Below are 19,342 nucleotides of genomic sequence, written 5' to 3'. Positions count from 1 at the left end.
GCGTGGCCAAAAGAATAAGATAACTCTTCAGTTTTTCTATATATATATTTTTTAAAGTATCAAGTACGGAAATGCTGCCCGTAACCTCCAGGGCTCCTCCACTCATTTAAAAAAAAAACAACACACACACATTTAAATTTTGGTGGTTTTCTTTTAGACTTTTACTTACCTACTTAATTTACATCATTGAGATCAGACTGATATAGAACTTACATAATTTTCCCAGAGCAAAAGTGAATGATTTACTGAAGTCTCATAAATGCTTGCCTACATTTAAATAGGGCTCCCTCATGTTTGCCACTTTCTGTGACTTTGAAGCTCACAAACTTCTGACATTCAGTCCCTTCGTCTATTAAAAAAACAAAAACACAGATGGGGTGGTGATCAGATCCTGTCCTATGTGCCCCCCAAGACTGCCAGGACTGTGGTGGGGGCATCTTTGAGGGCACCGACTGCCCTTGAACAGGAGTTCCGAGTAGTAGGCAGGGACTGTTTGAAATGTGAGTGGAAGAAACAACAGTTTAGATGTTTTACCTAAGTAATTCTTTCCCAGAAGTTCTTCCAGACAGATCTTTTTTTTTTCCCCCTCCAAATGCTAAAATGCCCTTCAGAGTTTCCAGCATTTAGAACTTTTATAACCACCTAACCTTGTATTCATTTCAGATCGGCCACATTGACGGAGATCCCAGTCGCAAGGGAGCATTTCCTGTGTCTTTTGTGCACTTTATTGCTGACTGAATTGCTACTGAAGAAAAACACTTCTTTTAAAAGTCATGTCCTGTTTCATTTTTGGTACCAGTACTCTTGCCAGATAACCTGTTTCATGACTTGTACTGTACCCACTTTCTCTAATGCCACTGTTCTGCTTTATAAACTCAAAAGCCAATTTATATATATATATATATCAATGAATTGTTTTTATATTTTGTGTTTTTCATGAAACATTGCTATACTTTTATTAGGAAAAACTCAATTTCCTAAGAGGTGAACTGAAAAGTGATTTTTTTTTTTCCAAAAAGTGATTTTAACTACATAATCAAGCCTGAATCTACAGCATTAGCTGAACCTCAAAATAGTTTTGAGTGTTGGGAAGAAATGCGTCCTGCTTTTCTTGGCCCATTTCTGTAGTTGGTGACCTTTAGCACAGTTATTCTTTTTAGAAAGCCAGTAAACTTTTGCTTTCCAATTCTGCAGCTAACCTGCCCTTTCTAGATAAAATGCTTCAGTTCACCTTTAAAGACTTTTTTTTTTAAAGATACCTTGAAAGTTTTCCTTTGAAATCCACCTGACATTTATTTAAAGCGACTTGGGATCGTATACGTAACGTTGCATTTTCCAGCACCTGGTGTGCACGGTCGCAGCTGTCACTGTGTCCTGCATGAGCGTGTCGACTATTATGAACAAGCCTACCTAAGCCAACTAAAGATGGTTTGCTATGGCATACGTCAGCTCCAGATTGTATAAAACTGCATTTCCTGAATTCGGTTGAAAATTAAAGATGACGGATGGTGACACAGTTCTTCAAGCTAGTTTATGCGCTTTAGGTGTCCTGGGATCCGCTTTCTCGAGCGCCCTGGCTACAGCCAGAGTACCGTCACCAAGTCCTCGCTGTTTCCTGCCGAGTGTGCCGCTGCCTTCCCTCCTAGCTCGAGAGAACGTTTCCTCGATTTAGTGTCTTGTGTTTATAGAATATACCAACAGGAATGGTAGTTACACTGTCTTGCAATTTAATCTGTCTACTTGTTTGTAATCACGAACATATCAGAAATCTGTAGGTCCCAGGTAATAAAATAACCCCAGACATCCGGATTTCCTGTTGAAGTCCCATCATATCATTCTTAAACTTAAGCTACTGGGGGCAGGGGGTGGGGGTTAGGTTGTATACAATAAAATAAAAACTCATTAGGTTTAATGAACTTGACTATCATACCTCTTCTTAGTCATGGTGAGCGTAAGATTCAGAGTAGGTATGTTGAAAAATTTGGCGCTCTCTGAGAATAAATAGGCATGTGATGCCAACTTAGATTTTTACCAAAAGTGGTAAATTTAAGGATAGGCTTGGAAAGCAAGGCGACGATGCTATTTCTGCATGTCATGATGGTACATTTGATTGAAGCAGCCTGTCTTTATTATGCAAGACTCTTGTTGAGTGTAGAGCTTTTTTTTTTTATTTCATTGTATTTTTTTTCATTGATATTATAAAGGAAGACAGAACAAACTGGAATGTTTTATGATGTTGTATGGCAATTGCGTTTTTGCCTTTCAAAGTTCTGGGTAAAAATGTGTTAGATCTGTAATTACAGTCTCTATTTCTCTTTTGTTTTTTTAAGCACTACATCTGTTTTCACTAATTGTTCATTTGTTTTTGAACCCTTCATTTAGTTAATTCTCTCATAGATTGAAGAACGTAAACAGATGTTTTGCACAGCGCACTTCATATGTCTATTTTAGCACAGCCCTCCCACATCTGTACCTTATACTCAATTAGCCTTTCGCCTACTTGGTGCCAGCTATGTAAGGAATTAAAGTTGATCCATATCGACAGTGGAACACCAGTCCCAAACCGATACATCAGTTTGTACCAGTTTGTACCAGTACGGTGTGTACCAGTCACTGGTACACACATAAATACCTAGGAAATATTTTCCCAGTCTACAATTTGGTGGTGCTATTGTGCAGTAATTAATATTACTCTTAACAGAAGAGAAATTATATTAACTTCCCTACTAATGATGTCCTTTCCTAGTTATTTGCTCCTTGCAAATTAAAAAAAAAAAGCAAGTGAGAAAAAGGAAAACACTGTAGATAATCTATTTATATTTAAAGTTTATGTTTTGTGACCTCAGCTGCAGGATTCCGGCATTTGGCATGCCATCCTCCATCAGGTCTGACCTCTAGGGATGGCGACTCAGAAATCTGTCCACGGACTAATGGTTAGCGTGTGATGTGTGAAAGGTGGGAACCACGACTGCAGCCTGGATGCTATCTGAGATGTATGATATTCAATTCATTCACTCGATTATTTCCGTCTAGTTGCAGCGCAACTGTATATATTGTATAACCTAAATCAGTTATTTTCATTGTCCTAATTAGAGCATGTTTAATAAGTTTACTCTTCTTGTTAACTAGTCATCTGACTGGAAAAAAATAAAATACTTTTAAATGGACATGGTGTTTTTCATGCTTTTAATCTTTTGAGTGTTCAGTTTTTCATGTTTTTAATCTTTTGAGTTGCTTCAGTTGTGTCTGACTCTCTGCAAACCCATGGACTGTAGCGCACCAGGCTCCTCTGTCCATGGAATTTTCCAGGCAAGAATACTGGAGTCGGTTGCCATGCCCTCCTCAAGGGGATCTTCCCAACCCAGGGATCGAACTACCATGTCTCTTCCGTCTCCTTAATTGGCAGGCAAGTTCTTTACCACTAGCGCCACCTGGGAAGCCCCTTTTAGTCTTTAGTAAAGCACTGTATATAAAAAGTCTTTAAAAAAAAAAAAAATACACTAGTTTACTGAACATGAAATTCTTCACAGTGTATGACTTCTAACATGATCAGTAATCTTTGAGGGTTTTCCAAAATAATTACTGTAGTTTATATTGTGGTTTGCTAACAGGTTATCCTGACAATACACCTTTTAAAGTTTCCCTTTTTGTGACTTGAGTTGACAGGATCACTGTTTCAAACCAACATGATTTGTGGGCCCTGGACCAGACCTCTGCCTGATTAGAGCTCTGAGCTGGTGGGACTGCATCGCCAGCCAGTGCTGCAGGACAGGTGACCTAGGTCTCCCTCAGAAAGTTCCCCATGTTCATTACTCACCGAGGGTGCTTCTGTAACACATACAAGTCATTAGGCTTATTTGTGTCTAAAAGCAACAAATGATGTTGCTCTTTTAGTTCCAGTAGGTAGGTAACTTCAATGAGCTAATTCGCTGTTAAATAAGACACATTTTACTAGAAAAACAAATGACTGGTATTTCATACACTTGCATTTTCTTCAGAAAATGGAGAGCAAAAGATCACTCATATTTCTGTAACAGTTCAACACTGTAGACTGGAAACAAACTATTGAGAAAACAGCTGAACATGAAGCTTACTTCCTCCTTGACTGCAGAATTCAAGGTTTCTCAGAAGTCAATACAGAGTCGAAAGCAGTGGATAAAACTTTGCAGATTGCTTGTGCTTGCTCCTACATAAGTGAAGATACAGTAAAAGAAATAGTAAGTCTGTTCCCCAACTAGATCAGACCCTCCTAATACCTGTCCTAAACCTACAAACCGCCAGCGTTGGGACATCCAGGACACGGCCTGCCTGGGTCACCACTTCCTGGGCCCCTTTAGTAACTGCATGCGGTAACACAGGACCCACGGCCATTGGGAGGGACCCTCACGAGTCAGGACTACGAGGTGCAGGAAAGTGGGGCTGCTGGTGGACGACACACCCCTTCTGCTCACCTGCTTTGCATTCCCTCAAGAGGCATGAGTGCTGGTTCTGGGCTAACGGCTCACAGCCTGCAGCAGGCTGGTCGCTGGCTGACCTGCTGTCTGATACATGCATTTCCGTTATGCCAAGTATCAGACAACGTGGCAGACAGCATCTCTCCTGCCTTTGAAAAATCTAAATAATATGGTTTCACCACTTGGTCTGATGAACGAGACTAGTAACCAAGGAGACTGAAAACCTTACCAGGCTGTTGCACTGGTAAACCCACAGGCTGTATTCTTGGTTGTTTGCATCTGTGGTCTTCAGAGCCAGTAAGCTCTTTCCTGCCCCGAGACCATCATCATAACACACCATCCGGATGATTAAATACAGAGCGTGCCGATGCAGAACGTCCTGCAGAGGTCAGGGGAAGAAGAACCGTGCTATTTCTTCACATGTCCACATTTTCCACTGCAGAATTTACCGTGAGGCTTTAAACAGTATGTATCCATCCATGGATCTATCTGGCTGAACACAGTTTTTATAGGTTTTTCACCAAAAGGGACATTCCGGTGAGCTTGGTTAGGGGCCCATTTGCCTTTAGAATCATGCCTCCCTACGTAAGTTCTAAGAAAACTGAGACAATCTAAATTCACGGCCCTGTTTTCTACACCTAGCTGGCAGCTGCTCTGAATTGGCGTGGGGTCCTAAGCTGAAAATGCATGATGGACCAGCCGTGGGTGTGGGGTGGGACGGGGGTGGGGTGGGCTTGGGCCCTGTGCTGTGATTCCTGGTCTGAACTCCCCAACACGTAAAACCCATTTTCCCCTTTAATTAAATTACTTACATACTGATCTGATGTAGACACTTTTATACCGTACTTGGAAACTCCCATAATAAATTCTTCCTCCAGAGGAACAAAGGGCAACTTTCCATCTTGCTTTAAAGTAAAAAAAAAATTACATTTTAAAAAATCATGTTTCCTTCTTGATTCTGATTAGTCAACTTTAGCATCTGGCCATCGCAAACCCAAACCCTTTAAAGAATGTAGGGCACACAACAGCCCAGCCCTCTTCTCTCCAAAGAGGCAGAAGAAATACCCCCTCACCTTTTTTTTTTTTTTTTAAGTAAGAAGTCCACAAATTTGACCAGAACTGAGATCCATGTGCTCCATGGTTCTTGTTTGTAAATTGACACTCCTCACAGATACCAGTGGGCTTATATATTTACACTAGAAAAATGTAAGGCTCCTTTTTCAAAGTTTACCGTAACAGCACATTAAATAATAGGAAACATGCTGTAGGAACCACTCTCGAACAGTTTATATCCTATGCAGGTGATGATATATCTGGTTATCCCAGTGTCCCAGGGCTTTGGGCGAATAAATACAGCTTGACAAATGGTTTTTCAGCTCTTGAAAACATCCATCAGTACTTTGAGCTCTTCAGAAACAAGGAAGACAGCAGATAATGCCTGATGGTTTTCCTAGCAGATTATCACATTTTATCTGCTTAGTGTGCCTGACTTGCCTTCTCTAGAATAAATACGATACTGTCAACCATCAGTAGATGTTCCACATGGTCGACATTTTTGTGGAACCGTTTGCCTGCACTGAAGAAATTACAGTCATGAGCTGTGTCCACCGACCTTAGTTCTTGAGTCCTCACACGCAAGCACACCCTCATGCCTATCACCTCACACACAGGGTAAAGCAACTCCAAGAACCCACAGCAATGCTACTGTCAGTCGTGAAGTTCTGACAAGCCCAGTTCTACAGTGCTGTGAGAGACTGAGCAGTCCGTCAGTGTGAAAATAATCCTCGTGTACTTTGTGGGGGGGGGGGCGGGGGGAGCGCTATTAGCAAACTTTCAGGAGACTATTAGTTGTTGCTTACACAATGCTGGAATGACTTTATAGATTCCAAAGTAAAATGCTGGGAAAATTGTGTTAGTTGCCTGGTCAACGGCAGATTAGACTGGCTGATTTCCCCTCAGACAGAGGAGACTTCCTTCAGGAGGACATGAACAGCATATGAACCGAGCTCACCTCCGTGTGTTAAGAGACTACATGATCTTAAGAGTGACTGACATGCTACAAATTTGGTAAGGGAACCTTCCCATTGCAGTAACATCCCTTTGTTCATGAACACAAAGATGGCAGTTCCATCTTCTAGAGACTCGGGGAGCAACTGACTGTGGCCAGAGTCAGGCTTCCAGCTTATCCACTCCCTTCACTGCTAAGAGTACCGACCTCACAATACTTGATGCACACACCTGACACTTTTGTCTTCATTTTCACTCTGAATTTTCTTTCTTGATGAATTTATTCTTTTATTTTCTCAGCCAGGATATATTTTCGAAACCCACCTCACCTCAATCCTTGCTGGAGACAGGGTATGAATACAGAGAGATGGGAGTTCAACACCATGAATGAGATTGCTCATTCAAATAACTGAAAACAGTTCCATGGAGACACAGTTAAGACTTGCCAGAGTGCTCTAAAGCTAAGCCTGTGGTGTGCACTCGCTCACTGCGCTCAGCTCCCCGTTTAAACAAAGAGACATCCTCAGTCGGCCCCAGAAAGAGTAAAAAACCACTGTTTGAAGGGAGGAACTAAGTCCCTGTGTTCCTCCGTGACTCGGTCTCCAGGTCCCTCCTCTGACCACCGCGCTCAGTGACATCTTAACAGTGATAAAAGCGTGGCTTCAGGAGAAGCAGTGAAGAGACTAGAAGAGTGGCATCTGTCTCCAAAGCCACGAATTCACCCCAAAATCTGAGAAAATTGTTTTTTTCTTTTTTTTTTTTTTACCTGAGCAACATCTATATAATTTATCAGGTCCAGTGGCCCTTCGAGACTTTTCCCCTCTGAGAGTTTCAGTTTCTCAATGGCACCAACATACTTTATTCGAAATTCTGCACAGGTGTCTGAATTGTTGTTGCTTTGTCCTAAAGGTGAAGGAAAAATCGTTTAAGAGTAAGACTTCAAAAGAAACAGCTGCGTTACAGGGTATCTTTAACCCCTCCCCACACAGGAAATCGACTGTATCATTAGAACTAAACCTTTAATAAAAATTAAAAATTTTTAAATGCAAACTTTCTGATGTAATGGGAAAGAACTTGAATTTTCACTAACCTTTCCCTCAGTGACTCACAATGTACTAAATGTATAAAATCTCAGTAGGAATAAATTAAGTATTAATAGCCTTCACTTCATCAAAAAGAAAAACTAAAATGTCAACTTGACAATGACTGAGCACCTTTATAATGCATATGACATTTGATTATTTTTTTGGTTTCTTCTCCCACTTTCCCATGGGAACTTTAACTTTCTTTCCTGATTCAGGAAACCTGATCTACCTTTCCCATTCAGCCAGAAAAGACCCATTCTTTCCCCCAGTGTAGATGAAGTAATGCCAGACAGGACCAGATGGTAACAGGTGAAGAACTCCATGTGCCATAAAGTCTAGCCAGTAGAAGGTACCACAAAGGATTTACAACATCTGACATAGTAAGGGAATACAATGGTCATTCTTAGATCATGTTTATGTAATACAAAGATGCCCACATTTTTAATATTTCAAAGCACCTGGATAAAGACAATAGACCTTATGCTACCATATCCCCTTTTACACCTCTCCTGCTCTCACCACCTTGCATGGACTGAGTTGTCTGTGATCCCAAAAGAAGAAGGATTTTGTGTAACAAAATGAATGTAGTAGGTTTCCAATTAGACACCAGCTAACAGGTGGGTCGGAAGCCACCTTCTGATTTCTAGAGAGCTGTTTCTTTCAGGAGGCTGCATAAATGTTTCCAAGGGCCAGTGGCAGACCCCTGCTTATAACCGTGTGCTCCTGATGTTAGCGAGCTGGTACATCTCTGGGTACAAGGCTCCTTAGTCTTTTTAATCAACAGGACATTGTTCTATCCCCCGCAAACAATGTAACTCCAAAATAATTCACCCTCCGCCAGCCTACTTCTTAACAAAGCTATTCTAATACTTCTAAACTGTCACTACCAAGTAGCCACACATAATTTCGCTCCACAACCATTACGAGCAGTTTGCTCCCGTGGCTTTCACTACCCATTCCTCACCCCAACCCTCCTTCCACCAGATCCTGGGCCATTTCTGAACTCTTATCAAAAATGACAGAGCAGAGAAAGAAAACCCCAGATACTCAAGAACTCCTTGTCCACTCTGGTAAAACCAAGTGAACTTCAGTTAAAAGCCCGAGATGATAAATGACCCCACCTCCGTCCATACCTGAGCTCTTGGTGGAATCGGTGTCGAGGCTTGCCACCGTGCTGGACCGTGAGAGCCCCCCAAGGCTGGAGTCTACAGACTGAGAAATAACAATCAAACACACACACACAAACGTTTTAAACATAATTAGAAGCACTATCTTCTTTCAAGTTTTTTACCAAACATTCAAATGACTTTTTTACTATCACTGAATTAACACATATAAAATCAGGTCAGTTATTCATGCAGATCGACTGTGACAGATTCTTTTGAAGACAAATTCCATAGCAAACTTCAAAAAAAACCCACCATAATCTCAACTGCTCTTCCCATAACACAATAATAAGTCTGGGATCAACACTTTCAGTTTAAATTAAAGCCATTACCTCTATAGCCTTATAAGATAGTTGATATTTACATCATATTGAGACTTGAGATTTCACATCGCATGTGAAAATCTATACTTCACTTTCACATTATTTCTACAGAACCCAAGTGGATTCTACAGAATCCACTCTGTGCAGAATGCAGGCAGGGAGTGTTCTCCTGTTTAGTAAATGAGTAGAGAGATGCAGAGCAGTGAAGTGATTTACCCAAGGTTACGTCTAGTCACCCCAGATCTCAACCCCATGTCTCCTGACCCTCACCCCAGTATCACAATGCCTCCAACTACTACCTGGCCCCAGCAGGTAAACACAGTGGAGCGGCAGACCAGAGAATAACTATGATGTGAATTACAAAGAAAAACCAATGAAACTGTTCAGCAAAATTCAGATAATCATACGTGTCAGTGTAGTTTGTTCTACAGAATCATATTCTCAGTGTGCTTAATTTTTTAGAAATAAGTAAAAACCTTTGATTTAAAAAAAAATCACTTTTTGGGAATTCCCTGGTTGTCCAGGGGTTAGGACTCAGCACTTTTACTGCCGGGGCCAAGAGTTGATCCCTGGTTGGGGAACTAAGATCCCACAAGCTGCACGGCTTGGCCAAAAAAAAAAAAAAAAAAAAAATCACTTTTTTATGCTTCAAATCAAAATTACATTTTAAAAGTACAGTCAAATTTTCATGTTTAAGAAGTGAATAAAGATGAATGTAAAAATGTATCAAGTCTTCAATTTTATTTCTTCCCTTTCTTAATAATTGCATTTATGGGAATCTCAAACAAGAGCAGAGCTATATGCATAGAGAGGGTCATCATCACGTTGGGCTTCCCTGGTGGCTCAGATAGTAAAGAATCCTCCCGCAATGCGGGAGACCTGGGTTCGATCCGTGGGTTGGGAAGATCCCCTGGAGAAGGGAAAGGCTACCTGCTCCAGTATTCTGGCCTGGAGAATTCCATGGACTGTATAGTCCATGGGGTCACAGAGTCGGACACGACTGAGTGACTTTCATTTTCAAACAAGAGCAGAGCTGTATGCACAGAGAGGGTCATTAACACGTTTGTGTGGTTCTGACAACCTGGAAAAAACCTGAATATTCAAAGAGTGAAGGAAGGGGACCTGGAATTAAGATGCTGTTACAGAGTCAGGCTGCCTTCTGGGAAGGGAGTAACAGAGTGAGCTTTTGTGCTTTCAGTTACCCGCATACACAGGAGAAGGCCAGAACCTAGCGACCCCCTGAGCAAGGAGGAAGGGAAGGGAGAAACTGGCCTATCTCCCCTGGTTCTGAATGACAAGAGCAGACGCTTACTTCATCCTAGAGCACACGTCTAACAGTCACAGGCCTGCATAGAAGCCACACGAGACTCCCCGTCACTTGGGGGTAAGACCTCACTCAGGAGCACGGGTCTTTCTGCATCCCCCCAGCACCCCCCACCCTGCCGGGGTGGCAGGTCCTTGAATCAGCACATGAGCTCTGGTCCGACTCGGCCAGCAGCAGGTCCGTGCATCTCCCCTTCTCCATTGTCTGAACTAGAAAACAGGAAACTGGACCCAGTTCAAGCCTACCGGCCTCATGCTGAGGTAACAGCGAGGCGATTCTCTACGAGCTTCAGTAATTTAGATGCCTTAAAGAAAAACATAGTTGTCCCATTCCCAGACTGCACAGGTCTCCAAAAATGTCAGGTTTCCATGGTTTCGGCTACATGCTGAGAGCTCAGCCCTCCCGCCTGACGGAAATTCCTGCAGGGCAGTGGTGTCGTGTTCTTCCCTGAGTGTGGCTATCCTCACCCAGGGCGCTGCCCCCAGGCTGGCAAGAGGCACCCCCTGGAGGTTCTGGGCCTTGGGCTCCTCTCCTGCCACCTGCCTCGCCCAGTCCAGGTTCTGGGCACAGACACCTTTCACAATTGGGAGCTCACAAAGGTGAAGAATGATTTTAAAAAGGCTTTCTAGTCCTGGGGGCTTCCCTGGTGGCTCAGACAGTAAAGAATCTGCCTGCAATGCAGGAGACCCGGGTTCGATCCCTGTGTCGGAAAGATAACCCTGGAGAAGGAAATGGCAACCCACTCCAGTATTCTTGCCTGGAGAATTCCCTGGATGGAGGAGCCTGACAGGCTACAGTCCACGGGGCTGCAAAGAGTCAGATACAACTGAGCGACTTCAGTTTCAGTTTTCTAGTCCTAGTCCAGTGGGCCAGGACTCGGGACTCTGAGGGCCCTGAACACTCAAATCAGCACATTTGCCTCACTCTCCAACTTACTCCCTGTGGTGGACACAGAATTATAATGACAGACACACAAGTCAAGCCCTAGAATTCAAGACATCCAGTTCCTTGACCGCCTGGCATTTCCTTGATTGCCTGTCAATTTCCTTGACCAGTGTTTCAATGAGACCTCTCACAGGTCCCAATTCATCTACATTAGTAGATTTAAGGACTTCAGAAAAATCTACCAAAGCAAAATAAAATTAAATCAAATGCAGGATGTATCTTGTGCAAAAAAAGGAATGTAAAAACCTCCAGTTTGAAGACTATCAGCAGGTCTGCCACACTTAGTACCTTTCATGCAGCATGGCTCAGAAGAAGCAGTTCTCACTGCTTTGACCGCAGTCTCCGCGGCACCGCCTACCTTGCTCTTGGTACTGATCTCACTGCTCTGGGAGCTGCTACTGCTGTGGCGCTTTTTGCCTTTCCGAAACATCTTCCCCCATAGCTTGATCTGCAGGCGCGCCTCTGGGAGAGCAAGCGTTGTTTAGATATATGGAGAGAAGCGACTTTAAATCCCTTTACAACGTAATAGGAATAAAATTAAATCATCATCATCAATTCCTCCCAGTTCCCTGGTATACTTCTTTTCCTTAAAAAATAAATATTCCCTGCCAACCCACAAAATTTGGATACTATTTCATTCTTATACTCTTCTTGAATAACCAAGTTTTAACCCAGTGAACCTGAAAGGTAGGAACCTTTTTGTCGTCTCTAGAAGCGTGAAAAGCACCAATCAGAGGTACCAGACACCTGTCAAATAGTCTCAAAATAGTCAAGTGCCTGCCTTCTCTTTAATCAAGCCCAGACGTTAGTAAAATATGTGACATATTAGTTTATCAAGCAAGATTCTGAGATCAGTTACCGTCTCCACTTGCTGTTCTGTAAACAGCAGGGCCAAGAACTGAAAGCACTGACGCCTCTGGGGTTTGGTGCATTTTTCTTAAAGTCGCAAACTGTGTTTAGGGAAAGGCAGACATGACAGTAATGTCAGGTGCTACCTCTCGCCTCATTCCAGTAAGGCCAGGAAGGAGGTGACCGTAAATATTCCAGAGTCAGCCTTATGTAGATCTTTAATGAACTATTTCTCCTTTCCCACTTCATAGGAGCAAGCATATTATACTTGAACAAAGATGAACTGGCCAGAGAAATGTTTCATAGTTCAAGTGCTTTCACACTGTCTCACTCAATCCTAACAGCTTCTGGAAACACCTGGAGTCTGCTCCAAGTGTTCTCTGAGGGTCTGTCTGCATCCTGTATCCCGCTGGGCTCTGCCCCCAACCCCCAAAGGCGTTTACAGAAAGGAGGTTAGAATCCACGTTTCACAGAGGAGGGAACTGTGACCCATCTTTCAGGAGAATGTATGATTCGAGAAACTAACAAATGTTTACTAAAGACTGATTCTACAGAGAGAAAGGGGGTCTGCTTACTGCAGAATCGAATGCTATTCTACCGTCTTCAAAGGTTCCACAGACAGTGGTCTGCAAAGATAGCTTCGGTCAGTTCTTGACAGAAAAACAGGATACCTGATGAAGGAAAAGAATGAGTAAATCAGTGACTGTCCCGCTCCAATGAACAGTTTCTCCCAGTGAATCTGGAGATACTCCCCTCCCCAACCCCCCCCACCAAGTCCATTCACAAGCATCTGACCTTAGACTTGACTCCTGAGCCCAAGCATTTTGATCAGCCCCATCATCCAATTTATTTCTATATTTTTGCTTCATTTGTGGAGTAGCAAGAACACCCAACTCATTCATTCATTCATTCATTCTTTCTTTCCTCAGTGGCCAGCGAGCCCCTACCAGGTGCTGGGACTACACCAATGAATAAGACAGATAAGTCTCTGACCTCAGGGGGCTTATTTTTATTTATTTTAAATTAACTTTATTTTTTCAGTGTGGGACCTTAGTTCCCTCACCAGGAATCAAACCCGTGCCCCCTGCACTGGAAGCATGGAGCCCTAACCCCTGGACCACCGGGGAAGTCCAGGGGGCTCATTTTTACAGGGAGCAGCCAGACCAACATGAAAACCAAGTATCAAACACGTTATTTGGAAATAATAATTGCTCTAAGGAGAACTAAAGCAAGTTAAGGAGATAGTGATCAAAGGAAGGGGTGACTGTGAGATAGAAAAAAAGACGTTCTGAGGAGGTGACAGCTAAGACCTGAGAGAAGCAGGAGCAGACATGATGTGGAGAAGCAGCACCGTGAGTGGAGCACACAGCAAGTGCAGAGGTCCTGAGGGACGCCAGCTGACGCGAGGGCCAGTGAGACACCAGGATGACCAGGAACAGGAGGCAGAGGGACTGGGACAGGCGAGGCAGAGCCACAGAGCACCTCGCAGGCCACAGCAGAAGCTGGGGTTTTATTCTGGCTTTCACAGGAAGTCTCTGGAAGGTTTCAAAGAGCAATCAGGTGGTATGATCAAATTTCTGTTTTAGAAAGATGACTGGCTGCTGGGTAGGGAACTAGCTACAGAGCGTAAGAGTAAAAAGAGGGAGACTACTGAGAAAGCTTTGGTGGGTGACTTGTTGGATAAATCTGTTGCTGACGAGAGCTTCGCCATTGCAGGATACCTTTCCGTTAGAGAAGGCAAGAGAGCCTTATTCTAAGGTCTGCCCAAAACTGGGTAACCCTAGCAGCATAAAGTACCATAATCTTTCAAGTCTATATATATATATATATATATATATAAATTTTAATGATTTTTTAAAATTTGATAGTATTGTTATGGATTCCCAAAGCATCTATTCAAACCCCTAGAATACTAGAATGATTCAAAAGTCACTCCATTATAAGGCCTTGGCAACTCCTTAAGACTTTCTTTTTTCATCATTAGTCTAAGAGCTGTAGGGGAAAAGCACTTATGAAAGCCTTTGATAACTGCCACTATTCTGATGCATGTTCTTAATTAAGCAAATCATTCTCATCTCTGAATTATTCATGCATAAAAATGAGGCCAAAGATACTGCTACTTGGATGTTGCACAGACTCATCAAAGGCAGAAATGCCTAAAGCAGAAGCCATCTTCCCCTCCACACCTGCTCCTCTCCTCTCCCTTTCAGTAAATTACATTATTTCTAGTATAAAGTGGGAAACCACAGACCCCTCACTGTTCTCCAGCCCCACATCCAGTTAAACCCAAGATGCAGTGATTCTACCATCTGTAGATTATACCATTCATGAATCAAACAGGGCCTGCATTGTTCTAGACTATGGTTACACAGAAATACTTTTTCATTATCTGATGAAAGTGATAGATCCTTAACCCATAAAAAATGCACAAAGTCTGGAATGCAATTTAAGGAATTCACCAGCCTCCAGGAGACATTTCAAGGGAGAGGGACCCTGTCCTGAGACAGGTTGGGTCCTGGGACCCTTTGCTGCAATGCCTGCATCTGGACAAATGCCTCCTTGAGCAACAAAATATGAAGAAACTATATGGAACTAAAAATAACCATGTGCTTGCATGCAAATATCTTGGAGGAAAAGCTATGACAAACCTAGACAGCATATTAAAGAGCAGAGACATGGCTTTGCAGACAAAGGTCCATATAGTCAAAGCTATGATTTTTCCAGTAGTCATGTATAGATGTGACAGTTGGATCATAAAGAATGCTGAGTGCTGAAGAATTGATGCTTTTGAATTGTGGTGTTGGAGAAGACGCTTGAGAATCTCCTGGACAGCAAAGAAATCAAACCAGTCAATTCTAAAGGGAATCAAACCTGAATATTCACTGGAAAGACTGATGTTGAAGCACCAATACTTTGGTAATCTGATGCAAAGAGCTGACTCATTGGAAAAGACTGATACTAGGAAAGATTGAAAGCAAAAGAAGGGGGCAGCCGAGGATGAAGACAGTAAGATAGCATCACTGACTCAACGGACATGAATCTGAGCAAACTCTGAGAGATAATGGAGGATGGGAAGCCTAGCGTGCTGCAGTCCATGGGGTCACAAAGAGTAGAACACAACTTAGCAACTCAATAACAACAATACACATGCAGTTGGGGCAAATTCTGGACAAGGCATAAAAAGACCAAAAACCCAACTACCACTTCTGAAGAGCAAAAACAGGGTACTGCACACGCCTCCTGCACTCACCACCAAGTTCAGTTCAGTTCAGTTCAGTTGATCAGACGTGTCCGACTCTTTGCGATCCCATGAATCGCAGCACACCAGGCTTTCCTGTCTGTCTCCAACTCCCAGAGCTTGCTCAAACTCATGTCCATAGAGTTGGTGATGCCATCCAACCATCTCATTCTCTGCGTCCCTTTCTCCTCCTGCCTGAAATCTTTCCCAGCATCAGGGTCTTTTCAAGTAAGTCAGGTGGCCAAAGTATTAGAGTTTCAACTTCAAAATCAGTCCTTCCAAGGAGCAAGTGTCTTTTAATTTCATGGCTGCAGTCACTGTCTGCAGTGATTCTGGAGCCCAAGCAGAGAAGTCTCACTGTTTCCATTGTTTCCCCATCTACTGGCCATGAAGTGATGGGGCTGGATGCCATGATCTTTGTTTTTTGAATGTTGAGTTTTAAGCCAGCTTTTTCACTCTCCTCTTTCATTTTCATCAAGAGGCGTTTAAGTTCCTCTTCACTTTCTGCCATAAGGATGGTGTCATCTGCATATCTGAAGTTACTGATATTTCTCCTTGCAATCTTGATTCCAGCTTGTGCTTTATCCAGCCCGGCATTTCACACGATGTACTCTGCATAGAAGTTAAATAAGCAAGGTGACAATAAGCAAGGACTACCTTGAGGTATTCCTTTCCCGATTTGGAACCAGTCTGTTGTTTCATGTCTGGTTCTAACTGTTGCTTCTTGACCTGCATACAGATTTATCAGGAAGCAGATAAGACAGTCTGGTATTCCCATCTCTTTAAGAATTTTCCACAGTTTGCTGTGATCCACAGTCAAAGGCTTTGGAGTAGTTAATAAAGCAGATGTTTTTCTGGAACTCTTTTGCTTTTTTGATGATGCCAAAAGAAGTTGGCAATTTGATCACCACCAAAGGGGTGGGCAAACCACCTAAAGCCACCCCTCCTGCCTGACCCCTAGACACACCCCTACCCTCTGGCCAAGCTCTGCCTGAATTTCTTGACTGGACTCTTATCAATTTCTATTGATTAGGGAAGGCTAAGACCACTGGTTGGTATCAGTCCTAGCTGGACTTCTTGCCATTTCAAATCTATCACCAAGCTCCAGCTAAAATGATTTCTTTAAAACTCAAGTCAGATGCCATGTAACCAACTTAAAATCTTTCACTGGCTCCTCAAAGCCTGAAGTTAAGGTTCTTTGCCAGGACAAGCAGTTGGTCCTGCATGACATGGCTCACATCGACCTCTCCAGTCTCGTCTTCCACAATCAGCTTCACACTCACCTAATATGTAAAGAATGCACAGCTGCTTGAGGTTCTCAGCATGCATTATGCTCCCTGTTTCCACACTTTGCTCCTGCTGTTCCCTCTGCCTACAATACCCTTCCACCTTCTACTTAATCTGCTAACTTCGGTCACCTGTCAAGACTCAGTTCAAACTTCTTCTAGAAAGCCTCCAAGTTGGGCTAAGGGATGGTCCTCCACATCTTGATCTTAGCATGAGTCGGCTACTGACCACTTGTAACTATCTCAGAACTGTGAGTGCATCAAAGACCAGGGCTAGGTCATCTCTGTATACCTGATGCCTGGCACAGCCTGACAGAGGCCATGCTAGCCAACTAGAGAACTTTCTTGTGAGATAATACCCAGATGACAACTTCCACATAATGAATACCTACCATTTGCTGCCCAGTGCTCACTGCCATATACATACATACATAGAGGTATCTAGATGTATATGTATGTGTGTGTGTGTGTGTGTTTCCCCGGTGGCTCAACAGTAAAGAATCCTCCTGCCAATGCAGGAGCCCGGGGGTCGATCCCTGGGTGGGGAAGATCCCCTGGAGAAAGCAATGGCAACCCACTCCAGTATTTTTACCTGGGAAATCCCATGGACAGAGGAGCCTGGAGGGCTAACAGTCCATGCTCAGTAGCTCAGTCGTGTCCAGCTCTTTGTGATCCCAAGGACTGTAGCCCACCCGGTGCCTCCATCCATGGGATTCTCCAGGCAAGAATACTGGAGTGGGTTGCCATTACTTTCTCCAGGGGATCTTCCTGCCCCAGGGATCTAACTGCTGTCTCTTACATCTCATGCATTGGCAGGCAGGTTCTTTATCACCAACACCACCTGGGAAGCCCAATGTCCATGGAGTCACAACAGAGTCAGACACTACCGAGCGACAAATAATGCTATATATATATATATATATATATATATATATATATATGATGCCAATGGAAGTTGGCAATTTGATCACCACCAAAGGGGTGGGTGATATATATATATATATATATATATATATATATGTCCTTATGCTGTATATACAGTATCTCTGACCCTCTCTTCTTACCAGCAAGGTTGCAATATTACAGCCCCTTTCAAATGAGGCAGCCAAAGCTCTAAGTTTATTAAGCAGCTTGCCCAAGGCCACAAGGCTAATAATCAGTTTGGTTCAATCACTTAGTCGTGTCTGACTCTATGACCCTATGGACTGCAATACACCAGGTCTCCCTGTCCATCACCAACTTCCCGGAGCTTACGCAAACTCATGTCCATTGAGTCAGTGACGCCATCCAACCATCTCATCCTCAGTCGTCACCTTCTCCTCTCGCCTTCAATCTTTCCCAGCATCAGGGTCTTTTCCAATGGGTCAGTTCTTCACATCGCCAAAGTATTGGAGTTTCAGCTTCAACATCAGTCCTTCCAATTAATATTCAGTGCTGATTTCCTTTAAGATTGACTGGTTGGATCTCCTTGTAGTCCAAGGGACTCTCAAGTCTTCTCCACAGTTCAAAAGCATCGATTCTTCCGCGCTCAGCTTTCTTTGTGATCCAACTCTCACATGATTAAGGCCAAATCTGGAGCCTCGGTAGAGCTGCCGCCAAAGTTCCTCGCAGACTCCACCCAGCTCCCCAGGTATTCGTCGCCGTCGTGACCGCCTGCCACGTGCTGGTGCGCTGCACAACAGACAGACACAGCCCCGGCCCCGCGTTGCGGGGAAAACCCCAGCGAGCGGAGAAACCGACAAGATCCCGCACAAAAAAAGGCCGCTCTTCGTCGCCCTGAGCTCAGATCACGGCCGGGCGCGGGGAACAGCCCCGCGGGTGTTCGCACCCCATCGCCTTCCGACAGGACCCGGCCAGACGCCACACCCGTCGTCACCGGGGCCGCAGTCCCAGGACCCTGCCTCCACCCGCAGGCCCAGGCCCGCTGAGCGGCCCCCGCCGCCCGCCTGGCGCTGCCCCCGGGACCCGGGGCCCGTGGAAGGCGGGTCCCTGCGGAGACGGCGGCACCACCCATCCGCCCCGCGGCGCTGGCCTCCCCGCCGGCGCCACCCTCGGGGCCCTCGTCCCTGACCACGCTCGGCCCGAGCGCGGCGACGGCCGGGCTCTCACCTCCGCGTGGTCTGCGCTCAGGCGTCAGACACCCACCGCCGGGGCAGCCGGAGGAGCCGCGGCGGCCCCTACGCTCCTAATTCCAGCGCCAGCTCTTCCGGGCCCCCGAGCCCCGCCCACCAGGGCCCGCCCCCGAAGCCTCGCGCAGGCGCAGTCCGGATCCCGCCCCAGGTCCCCGGAAGCCTGGGCTGGGAGGAGCCTTGCGAGTTGGGCTCTGCGACCGGAAGTCGAAGGGAGGAACTAGTGTCGCGGGCGCCTAGATGCCGGAAGTTGTGCTCTCGTGGGATGTAGCGGGGGTGGTTCTTCCTTCTTAGGGTCTCTGTGTCTTTTCTTCTAGTTTAGAAAGACTCCTGCGGCCTGTTGTTCCTCATTCCCGTTTGGACTTCTGACATGTCCGCGATTCCTGCAGAGGAGAGTGACCAGCTGCTGATCCGACCCCTGTAAGGGACCTGAGAGGGACTGAAGCCGTGACTGTGAGGCGAGGAGGGGAACCCGATGGTTGGCCTCAGTCGCCCCCCGCCCCAGGGCCGCTTGCCTCGGCAGCCAGCTCCTGGCC

The 19,342-nt window shown here is 44.6% G+C and overlaps 4 protein-coding genes across 18 annotated transcripts in view; 2 read left to right on the top strand and 2 right to left on the bottom strand.

Moving 5' to 3' along the window:
- Positions 1-3,167, top strand: part of ASAP2 (ArfGAP with SH3 domain, ankyrin repeat and PH domain 2) — a 158,583-nt gene extending 155,416 nt beyond the window's left edge. For all 10 annotated transcript variants that reach the window (XM_055540973.1, XM_055540972.1, XM_055540977.1 and 7 more), the window contains one exon: positions 664-3,167. In XM_055540973.1, coding sequence (XP_055396948.1) covers positions 664-738 — 75 coding nt within the window. In that variant the 3' untranslated portion in view covers positions 739-3,167. The remainder of the gene's footprint in view (positions 1-663) is intronic.
- A 758-nt stretch (positions 3,168-3,925) lies between these two features.
- ITGB1BP1 (integrin subunit beta 1 binding protein 1) lies at positions 3,926-18,942 on the bottom strand. Of its 3 annotated transcripts, none has more exons than XM_055540988.1 (8): positions 18,787-18,942; positions 12,729-12,824; positions 11,663-11,817; positions 8,680-8,758; positions 7,228-7,364; positions 5,267-5,359; positions 4,684-4,833; positions 3,926-4,186 (listed from the first exon to the last, which is right to left on the bottom strand). In XM_055540988.1, exons 3-8 carry the CDS (start codon positions 11,732-11,734, stop codon positions 4,115-4,117), a joined length of 603 nt encoding a protein of 200 aa, XP_055396963.1. In that variant the 5' UTR covers positions 11,735-11,817; positions 12,729-12,824; positions 18,787-18,942; the 3' UTR covers positions 3,926-4,114. The 3 variants fall into 3 exon arrangements, with proteins under 3 accessions (XP_055396963.1, XP_055396962.1, XP_055396964.1); XM_055540987.1 differs by having other exon boundaries at positions 11,663-11,766; positions 18,787-18,941; XM_055540989.1 differs by lacking the exon at positions 4,684-4,833 and having other exon boundaries at positions 11,663-11,766.
- On the bottom strand, positions 15,318-19,178 carry LOC129623849 (paraneoplastic antigen Ma6E-like). The gene is made up of 3 exons (XM_055541760.1): positions 19,144-19,178; positions 17,932-18,797; positions 15,318-16,003 (listed from the first exon to the last, which is right to left on the bottom strand). The coding sequence occupies exons 1-2, from the start codon at positions 19,176-19,178 to the stop codon at positions 18,230-18,232; spliced, it is 603 nt and encodes a 200-aa protein (XP_055397735.1). The 3' UTR covers positions 15,318-16,003; positions 17,932-18,229.
- CPSF3 (cleavage and polyadenylation specific factor 3) overlaps positions 19,015-19,342 on the top strand; it is a 33,467-nt gene continuing 33,139 nt past the window's right edge. For 2 of the 4 annotated variants that reach the window (XM_055540983.1, XM_055540985.1), the window contains exon 1: positions 19,019-19,226. Coding sequence is in view for 1 of the 4 variants with exons in the window: in XM_055540982.1 (XP_055396957.1) it covers positions 19,177-19,226 (50 nt within the window). In the remaining 3 variants the exon portion in view is untranslated. Of the gene's footprint in view, positions 19,227-19,342 lie in introns of all 4 variants that reach the window. The other 2 variants (XM_055540982.1, XM_055540986.1) reach the window with 2 other exon arrangements.

The sequence above is a fragment of the Bubalus kerabau genome, chromosome 11, assembly GCF_029407905.1.
Source record: "Bubalus kerabau isolate K-KA32 ecotype Philippines breed swamp buffalo chromosome 11, PCC_UOA_SB_1v2, whole genome shotgun sequence".
NCBI lineage: Eukaryota > Metazoa > Chordata > Mammalia > Artiodactyla > Bovidae > Bubalus > Bubalus kerabau.
Note: the sequence above shows the minus strand (reverse complement) of the source record. Positions and strands in the feature narration are given on the sequence as shown.

Bases quoted from the DNA above. Each gene is read 5' to 3' on its own strand.
- ITGB1BP1 (XM_055540988.1), bottom strand. From the start codon at position 11,734: ATGTTTCGGAAAGGCAAAAAGCGCCACAGCAGTAGCAGCTCCCAGAGC. The intron at 8,759-11,662 runs GTAGGCGGTGCC...GTTATTTCTCAG, and splicing joins AGATCAGTACCAAGAGCAAG to TCTGTAGACTCCAGCCTTGG. The intron at 5,360-7,227 runs GTAAAAAAAAAA...TTTACTTTAAAG, and splicing joins ATTATATAGATGTTGCTCAG to CAAGATGGAAAGTTGCCCTT.
- LOC129623849 (XM_055541760.1), bottom strand. From the start codon at position 19,178: ATGTCAGAAGTCCAAACGGGAATGAGGAACAACAG. The intron at 18,798-19,143 runs GCCGCAGGAGTC...GCCTGAGCGCAG, and splicing joins ACGGGAATGAGGAACAACAG to ACCACGCGGAGGTGAGAGCC.